At 53.2% G+C, this 9,399-nt stretch overlaps 1 protein-coding gene across 1 annotated transcript in view; it reads left to right on the top strand.

The window, feature by feature from the left end:
- KDM5C (lysine demethylase 5C) overlaps positions 1–7,333 on the top strand; it is a 30,548-nt gene extending 23,215 nt beyond the window's left edge. Inside the window, 13 exon segments of the mRNA XM_059385713.1 lie at positions 1,214–1,395; positions 1,484–1,608; positions 1,737–1,884; positions 2,486–2,591; positions 3,238–3,596; positions 4,203–4,341; positions 4,802–4,981; positions 5,127–5,264; positions 5,450–6,049; positions 6,325–6,394; positions 6,528–6,727; positions 6,832–7,041; positions 7,043–7,333. Coding sequence (XP_059241696.1) covers positions 1,214–1,395; positions 1,484–1,608; positions 1,737–1,884; positions 2,486–2,591; positions 3,238–3,596; positions 4,203–4,341; positions 4,802–4,981; positions 5,127–5,264; positions 5,450–6,049; positions 6,325–6,394; positions 6,528–6,727; positions 6,832–7,041; positions 7,043–7,198 — 2,613 coding nt within the window. The 3' untranslated portion in view covers positions 7,199–7,333.
- The last annotated feature ends 2,066 nt before the right edge of the window (positions 7,334–9,399 follow it).

A 9,399-nucleotide genomic window follows, 5' to 3' on the forward strand; every position in this document is an offset into this window, starting at 1 on the left:
AGTGTTAGCTGACTGTATATGCAAGGGTTTATTTCTGGGGCTTAATTCTGTTCCACTGGTCTGTGTCATTTTTTATGCAAGTCCCATACTATTTTAATTTTTACAGCTTTGTAGTGTAGTTTGAAATCAGAAAGCATGATACCTCCAGCTTTATTCTTCTTTCTCAAGATTGTTTTGGCTGTTATGGGTCTTTGGTGATTCCACTTATTCTAAATGTTACGATACTTTTCTAAGTCCTTAGTTGCTGTACCTTTGTTAATCTTCATGACAACACAATGAAGATGGTGCCATTATCTCCCATTTTATAAGATGGGGAAATAGAAACCTAGAGAGGTATAAATTTAATTTACTCCATGTCACACAGCTAGTAAGTGGCAGAGTGGGATTTGTAATGTACAACAGACTCCTATCTAATGCAGAGGTTAGGTGTTATAGTCAGTATAAAACAAAAACTGTTAGTCAAGAATTTCCCTTTAAAAATCCCTAAATATGAGCACTAAATATCAGCTCTTCAAGGCCTGGAGAGAGATCCCAGGCAAATCATGCCTGTGCCAGAGCATCGCTTTCCTTGGTGGTTTTTGACCCACCTTCATATTGTCTTTCAGTTACTTCAGCATAGCTGTCTTTTCCTCCATTTTTGGAATAGGATTCTTTTTCTTCATCTGAGTAACAGATGAAGTCATTGGCATAGGTTTGGAAGCCGTGTTGTTGAAAAAAAAAATAGTATCTTTAAACACTGGACACAAGCACAGAATTTTATTTCTGTGAGTTCTATATGTGCTTTGCAGTGTGTCCTGCCTGCCAAGCTGCCACCGCGGTGCCTGGAACACAGTGGGTGCTGAGTGACTACAAGCCAGCACAGCCTTGTTCACAGCCTTTCCCTTGGCCACTCCCACACAGTGCCACCTCTCTGGTGCCTTGGCCCACCACTTTCCACATCTTCTCTCACCCTACAGGCCTTTTCTGTTGATCTGAATCGTGCCTGATTTTTTTTTTTCCTCTCAGCCCACACTGATCTTGCCCTGGTTCATCTGATTTCCCCGTTTCAAGAGCTTGAACTTCACAGAGGCAGTATATTCTGTGGAGTTTGCTCTCCAGAACTCTCAGCACAGATTGGAGTCTGACTAAAGTGGGGCTCCATCGTGGTAGAGATAGGGCCTATCTGCAGCCCTGTTCTGGTTCAATATAATGCGCATGGGTTGAATGCCCCCAGGGCATCACGGAAGCTGAGCGAGAGGCTTTTGAGCTGCTCCCAGATGATGAGCGCCAGTGCATCAAGTGCAAGACCACGTGCTTCCTATCAGCCCTGGCCTGCTATGACTGCCCAGACGGCCTTGTCTGCCTTTCCCACATCAATGACCTCTGCAAGTGCTCCAGTAGCCGGCAGTACCTGCGGTGAGCAGGGGACCTACTGAGGGAAGTGGTCTGAGCAGGGGGCTGCGGAGCTGGGCCAGATGTGTGCTTCCCTGCCATCTTCTTCCAGGTATCGATACACCTTGGATGAGCTCCCTGCCATGCTGCATAAGCTGAAGGTTCGGGCTGAGTCCTTTGACACCTGGGCCAACAAAGTTCGAGTGGCCCTGGAGGTGGAGGATGGGCGGAAGCGCAGTGAGTGATGGGGGGACGGAGGGACTCCACAGGCAAGTTCTCTTCCCTTTTCTTCTGTACTCCCCCACCCCCTTCCTTGGCCATTACTCAATACTGCCTACTCCTTGCTGCTTTCATTCTCTCTCCAGGCCTTGAAGAGCTGAGGGCGCTAGAGTCCGAGGCCCGTGAACGGAGGTTCCCGAACAGTGAGCTATTGCAGCGACTGAAGAACTGCTTGAGCGAGGCAGAAGCTTGCGTGTCCCAGGCTCTGGGACTCGTCAGCGGCCAAGAGGCTGGGTATGGCAGTGGGAAGTGGCAGGCTCAGATTCTGCCTGCTGAGGAGCCAGCATCTAGGGGAAGTGGACTCTGAGTGCCACTAGGCAGATGACGTCAGCAGGAAGCTGACAAGTACAGTGGCGCAAGGTGGCCTAAGAGGTATTGGGAGGGCAAGGAGATCAGGCAACTAGAATAGAGAAGAGTGCTAAAAAAGCTAGAAAAGGTTCTTTTTATCAGTACCTGGAGATTTCCAGCAGGCTTAGGGATTTTGTGGGCAAAGAGGAGTTGTGGAAAGCTTAGGGACAAGAAGAGAAGCATCAGCCTGATCAGAGAGTTCAGAGTAGAGAATGAGTTGAAAAGTCCAGCTTCTGTTACCGTCATTTAATTTCTAAGCTACCCCCCACCCAATATATCCTGTATTCCCCTCTTCTCATTCTTTGCTTTCATCATATGAATGTGTTGGTTTCTTACACCCCCCCCCCCCAATCTGGACAATTGATGGGCACTGTGGAGTAGGAAAGATCAAGGTGGGCAGGTATGAGGAAAAGCATTGAGTCTGAGCACAGAGATGGAGGGAGGGGACTGGGTTTGGACCTGAAACCCCACATGTGAAACTCCATAGGCCCCACAGGGCGGCTGGTCTACAGATGACCCTGGCTGAGCTCCGGGCCTTTCTGGACCAGATGAACAACCTGCCTTGTGCCATGCACCAGATTGGGGATGTCAAGGTGAGGAGGAGTGCACTCAGAGTGCTGATGAGGGTTCAGGGGGATTGGGAGACCTGAGCAGCAGGCCACTCTTGTCTTCCTTAAATGTTAAATGTTAGGGCAAGACAGGATGCCCCTGTGAGAGTAACGGGAGCTGGGAGACAAGGAAGGCATAAGGGGCAGGTGATGTAAGTATGGGATGTGGAATCAAGAGGTAGAGATGTAAGAGGAGAAAGGAACAAGGTTGTTTGTGGGCCTGGAAAGCTGAGTCAAGTTGAGGAAGGGAGAGGAGAGGTGGGACAAAGGGCAGTAGACACCAGTGTGAGCGTAGGGGTTTGTGAGGAGGCCACGCATAGCAGAGTGTCTTTAGGGCAGAGGGTCTCCTGGTGTATACATCAGAATGCTCTGGGAATTTAAAGCATAGACTTCTGACCAAACTCTATTAAGACTCTCTAGAGGTGGGGCCCAGGAATCTGTGTTTTAACAAGTTCCCCCACGGTATTCTAACGGGAAGGGAACCTTAGGGCATGGCAGAGGAGAGCACAGTCCATGTTAGGCTCTCTTCCCAAATACTGGAGGGTAAGTAGGTAGGTGGGGCAAGGTATTTGGTGGTGGGACCTCTGATGGGCCCAGCTGAGGAGTTTGTTCTTCCTCTGTATCCTGGTAGGGTATTCTGGAACAGGTGGAGGCCTACCAGGCTGAGGTCCGTGAGGCCCTGGCCTCATTGCCCTCCAGTCCAGGGCTCCTGCAGTCCCTGTTGGAGAGGGGGCAGCAGCTGGGGGTGGAGGTTCCTGAGGCCCAGCAGCTCCAGCGGCAGGTGGAACAGGCGCGATGGCTGGATGAGGTGAAACGCACATTGGCCCCTTCAGCCCGAAGGGGCACCCTGGCTGTCATGCGTGGACTGTTGGTCGCGGGTGCTAGCGTGGCCCCTAGCCCTGCTGTCGATAAGGCCCGGGCTGAGCTGCAGGAGCTGCTGACCATTGCTGAACGCTGGGAGGAGAAAGCCCACCTCTGCCTGGAGGCCAGGTAGGTTAACCACCCTTCCACCTATGCCCCAACCTTCACAGTTTAGTGGAAAAGCCAACAGTGATTCCCATAGGTGGCCTTGAGTACCAGACTCTGGTGTTGGTGTATTGACTTTCTTCCCTTTTTTTGTTCCCTAGCTTTTTTTTTTTTTTTTTTTTAAATCTCCATGTATACCTAAAGGCAGAAATAGGCTTATGAGGAAGCAGAGATGGACAGATACAGAGATGCATAGAGGACTAGCTCCACAGGCTAATGTGGGCACACGCACAGGAGCAAAAGAACTAACAGGCAGATGGACAGATGTCAGGAAAAGCCACACACGGGGCAACCTGACAGACTACAACACCAGATGAATATCACCAGTCGTGTACGCAGTGCGAACAGGCTGGCAGACTGGCAGACAAGCAAAGGCTATGGTGGAAGTTGGGTGGGTGCGTGCGGTCTGGAACGGGCAGGACTGGCAGACCCCTGTAGGCAGAGTACTAGCTAGCAAGCAGGCCTAAGTGGCAGTTCCGGGGGCCCCTGCTGATACATCCAGTGGTCAGGCCAGGCTGCTTGTTAGGCAGGTCACTCGAGACTGAGGCCTCTATTTCCCCCTGTCTTTAGGCAGAAGCATCCACCAGCCACGCTTGAGGCCATAATCCACGAAGCAGAAAACATCCCTGTTCACCTGCCCAACACCCAGGCTCTCAAGGAGGCTCTCGCTAAGGCCCGGGCCTGGATTGCCGATGTGGACGAGATCCAGGTAAGGACCTTGTTGCCCCCTGGCCCTCCACCCTAGAGCTTCAGTCCAGCCAGGAGAGCTGGCATATGTTGGGTTGTGCTGGGTTGGGTTGCCTTGAGAAGCAGGCACAGTACATTGAGAGGAGGGAAAATGGTTGGTGGTAAGCCATGTGATGCGGGCTCACAAGGCCAGCCTGAGAGTGGAGAAGTTGCAGAAAGGGTCAGAATGGTAGAGGCAGGGGAGGGTGTAAGGGGCAGACCACAACAGTGATGAGTCTGATGGTCATGGGGACTCACTGGATTATCTGCAGGCTGACCCAGTGGGTGCGGGAGTTGTAGGGGTGCTTCCCTTAGCATGATCCCTCTTCTGTTCTGCCCGAAGACTGCAAGTCTAGTGCCTCTTCCCAGCTCAGGACCGGGCACAGAGAAACTTCGGTAGATGATAGCAAGTTGACTTGAACTTTCTTTTGTCCCTGTCCCAGAATGGTGACCACTACCCCTGCTTGGATGACTTAGAGGGCCTGGTGGCTGTGGGCCGGGACCTACCCGTGGGGTTGGAGGAGCTGAGACAGCTAGAGCTGCAGGTACTGACAGCGCACTCCTGGAGGGAGAAGGCCTCCAAGACCTTCCTCAAGAAGAATTCTTGCTACACACTGCTGGAGGTGAGGCCTGGACCCTGATCCCCAGCCTCTCCTGCCTCCAGTCCTGCTGTTGTGAGATGGCTCAGAGGAGGATGTTGGGTCGGGAGGTACTGGGAGTGGGAGGTAGGGGAAGCCTACTCATCTGCACCCTGTCTGCCTGCCTTAGGTGCTCTGCCCGTGTGCAGACGCCGGCTCCGACAGCACCAAGCGCAGCCGATGGATGGAGAAGGAGCTGGGCTTGTACAAATCTGACACAGAGCTGCTGGGACTGTCTGCACAGGACCTCAGGGACCCAGGCTCTGTGGTAAGGAGCTGGGGCCCACAGTGAGAGGAGAGCCTGGCAGTGATAAGTGTCTGAGGGGAGCAACTCTGGGCAGACTGCTTGCTCCCTGGGCCTTGCTTCTCCTAGTTTGGGAGTAGGATGTTAATGGTGTCAGAGCAGGGGGGATAGGCTGCTGATCTCTTCTCCTGCTGTCCTGGGCATGCCAGATCGTGGCCTTCAAGGAGGGGGAACAGAAGGAGAAGGAGGGTATCCTGCAGCTGCGTCGCACCAACTCCGCCAAGCCCAGTCCACTGGCGTCATCGGCCACGGCTTCCTCTGCAACCTCTGTCTGTGTGTGTGGGCAGGTGCCAGCTGGGGTGGGAGCTCTGCAGTGTGACCTGTGCCAGGACTGGTTCCATGGGCGATGTGTGTCGGTACCCCGCCTCCTCAGCTCCCCAAGGCCCAGTCTCACCACCTCCCCACTGCTGGCCTGGTGGGAGTGGGACACCAAATTCTTGTGTCCGCTGTGCATGCGCTCACGGCGCCCGCGCCTGGAGACCATCCTGGCACTGCTGGTGGCCCTGCAGAGACTGCCTGTGCGGCTGCCTGAGGGCGAGGCCCTGCAGTGTCTCACAGAGAGGGCCATCAGCTGGCAAGGCCGCGCCAGGCAGGCTTTGGCCTCTGAGGATGTGACTGCTCTGTTGGGACGGCTGGCTGAGCTTCGCCAGCGGCTGCAGGCTGAACCCAAGCCTGAGGAGCCCCCTACCTACCCTTCAGCCCCTGCCTCTGACCCTCTCAGAGAAGGCAGTGGCAAGGATATGCCCAAGGTGAGCTGCCCGACCCAGCTCTTGCCCTCACATTCCTATCTCCTAGCCCCTGCCCCCGTGTAGGCTCCAGCCCTGTCTCTGTTCTCTGACTTTGATCTCTCTTGGCCTGGCCTCCCTGCCCCATTCTACATTCTGTCCAGATCCCCAGACTGCTCCCTGCCACAGTCTTTGTCTGCTCTCCTCCTCCAGGAGGCGCAGCTTCCCAAATCTGGGTTCGGTGGGGAATAGGACCTCATTCTCCAATTACCACCATCCATCCTTGCTCTCCTTGGCAGGTCCCGGGCTTGCTGGAGAACGGAGACAATGTAACCAGTCCTGAGAAGGTAGCCCCTGGGGAGGGCTCAGGTAAGAGAGGTAGGTCTAGGTGTGGGTAGGCTGTTTTTTTGCATATCCCCAGTGACCCTCAGCTCTGTGGTGGTGGTGGTGGGGATACAACCAGGAGCAGCCTCTAACCCAGCCTGTCCCTGCAACCCACCAGACCTGGAGCTGCTGTCCTCACTGTTGCCACAGTTGACTGGCCCCGCATTAGAGCTGCCTGAAGCAACCCGGGCCCCTCTAGAGGAGCTCATGTTAGAAGGGGACCTGCTTGAGGTGACCCTGGATGAAAACCACAGCATCTGGCAGCTACTGCGGGCTGGGCAGCCTCCAGATGTAGAGCGGATCCGCACGCTTCTGGAGGTGAGGACAGGGATCGTGGACAGGGCCAGGAGGTCAGGCCAAGGAGGCAGAGATCCCCGGCCTGACCACTGGCCCGCGCCTCTTTCTGCCTGTCTGATACACAGCTGGAGAAGGCAGAGCGCCATGGGAGCCGGGCACGGGGCCGGGCATTGGAGAGGCGGCGACGGCGGAAGGTGGATCGGGGTGGGGAGGGCGATGACCCAGCCCGAGAGGAGCTAGAGCCAAAGAGGGTACGGAGCTCAGGGCCAGAGGCCGAGGAGGCCCAGGAGGAGGAGGAGCTGGAGGAGGAGACTGGGGGTGAGGGCCCCCCCCCAACCCCTGCCCACCACTGGCAGCCCCAGCACCCAGGAGAACCAGAATGGCTTGGAGCCGGCGCTAGGGGCCACTTCAGGCCCCTCGGCCCCTTTCTCTACTCTGACTCCTCGGCTGCATGTGCCCTGCCCACAGCAGCCACCTCAGCAACAGTTGTGACAGTGGCTGAGCCTAGCACAGACCCCCAACAAAGACCCCCCCTTGGCCTCAAGGATCCTCTTTCTGACCATCAAGTCTGCTTCTTGGGAGGTGGGCAAGAAGGGGGGATGGCCACCCCCCCCCCAAGCCCACCCCTGAGTCCCTTGACTTTTATATTCTGACTCCAAGGTATTGTTCAGACCTCAGCTCCTGGGGGCCGGCCCCTGGAGTCCCCCTCCCTGGTAGCCTCTAACCAGCATTCCCAGACACCTGAGGCAGATAGATGGATGGGCAGGTGGGCAGGGGGGTGGCTGGGGCTGGGCCAGTACCATTCCAGAGACAAGGCCAGTGCGTATGCAAACTGGGGGAAACTCCTCTCCCTTCACTCCCCAGTTCTGGCCCTGGCCAGGCCATGCTACACTAACCTCACCTCCCTCTCCCTCTCACTCTTTCTCCTCCTTCCCCTTTCCTGCCTCCCCACCCCACCCACTTTCTCTCCCCTTCCCTCTCCTCTCCTTCCCTCCCCGCTTCCCCTGACTGTTCTACCCAGGAGGAGGAAACTTCACATAGCTGTGCTCACAGTTTTTATTTTAAATGAATTTGGTTGGGAGCTGAGCTGGCTCCCTGTTATCTGAAGAAAGCTTTTGGTGCTTGTCCTCACAATCACCTTGACCTTCTCTCCCTGTCCTACCCTGTCTCCTTTCCTCCTCCTGGGTTCATGTTGTAATAAAAGAAGATTGTTGGTGTGTAATTAATTTGTTCAAAAAAAAAAAAAAAGCAAAACAAGAAACTTGGTTCCAACTGAAGCCTATTTTAATTTTATTTTATTATTTTCCTCTTGTTAGAAATAAAACCCTTAGCAACATTTTTTTGAAATATGTTTCTGAAGTGCATTTCTCTTTGAAGGGGGAGAACAGTGCCTCCATCACCTGTCAGCGGAGCAGCTGCAGTGCTGGCGGGAGCACTAGGGCTGAAGTCTGGGAGCTCTGGGTTCTGAAAACAAGTTCTACCGGGTTCTCCTTACCTGTGGGCAAGACATCCTGAGTCTCCCTCCTACCCCATCCCCAGACCAGTTTTCCCCATCTCCCAACAGGTGGGCCTGACACCTCTCACCTAAACTTCTGCCACAGTCCCCTCCAACCTTACACCCTCCAGTCCATCTTCCTCAAGCCCCCCAGAGGCATTTTTGGTTTTGGCTTTATTGAGATATAATTTATACATCGTAAAGTTTACCTGTTTTAAATGTAAAATCCAGTGATTTAGAGCAATGTTTCTAAAGTACAGATCTGATCATGTCACCGTTACTGCTTAAAACCATCCATGATGCTTTATTGCCCTTAAGATCAAGGTTATATTTATAATCTCATTCTTTCTGGAATGCTTTCCTGTCCAACCCATATGCCATGTTCAGGGATGCTTCCCTGACTTTTCTTTACCCTAAAGGGTTTCTTCTGTCCCTGTGAATGGAGACTAAAGCTCAGATGTGTGGTCATTTGCAGCCCAAGTTCACTTTTACAGCTTTATTGTGATATAATTTATATATCGTACAGTTTACCCACTTAAAGTATACAATTCAGTGGCTTTTAGTATATTCTAGTTGTGCAACTGTCACTGCAAAATATTTTAGAATGTTTTTTCATCATTCCAAAATGAAACCACACTCCTTAGGCATTACCCCTGTCCCCCCAGCCCCCACCCCCCTGGCCCTTCAACCCCAGGCTACTACTAATCTATATGGATTTGCCTATTTTGGACATTTTATATAAATGGAATCATACAATTTGTGATCCTTTGTGACTGTGTTCTTTCACTTAGCGTGATGGTTTCAAGCTGAGTTTGCTTTTAAATGTAGATATGAATGGTTCCTTTATATTGGACAGAGTCCCCCCCACCCCTTTCTGGGCCCCAGAATTTTGTTTTGCTTTTCAGATTTCATTTATTTAGAGAATGAGTGTGTGTGTGAGCGGGAGAAAGGGGCAGAGGGAGAGAGTCTCAAGCCGACTCCTTACTGAGTGCAGAGCTCAACCTGGGGCCTGATCTAACGACCCTGAGCGTGACCTGATCTGAAACCAAGAGTTGGATGCTCAACCAACTGAGCCACCCAGCACCCCCAGAGTCATGAAAATGAGGGTGTTGGATGAGATCAGGGACTGTCACTAGTCCACCCTTTCTCATCGTGGGTGATCTCTCAGTGGGTTCATTTGGTTCCATTTCTCCCCCTT

Source organism: Mustela nigripes, chromosome X (genome assembly GCF_022355385.1).
Source record: "Mustela nigripes isolate SB6536 chromosome X, MUSNIG.SB6536, whole genome shotgun sequence".
Taxonomy (NCBI): Eukaryota; Metazoa; Chordata; class Mammalia; order Carnivora; family Mustelidae; genus Mustela; species Mustela nigripes.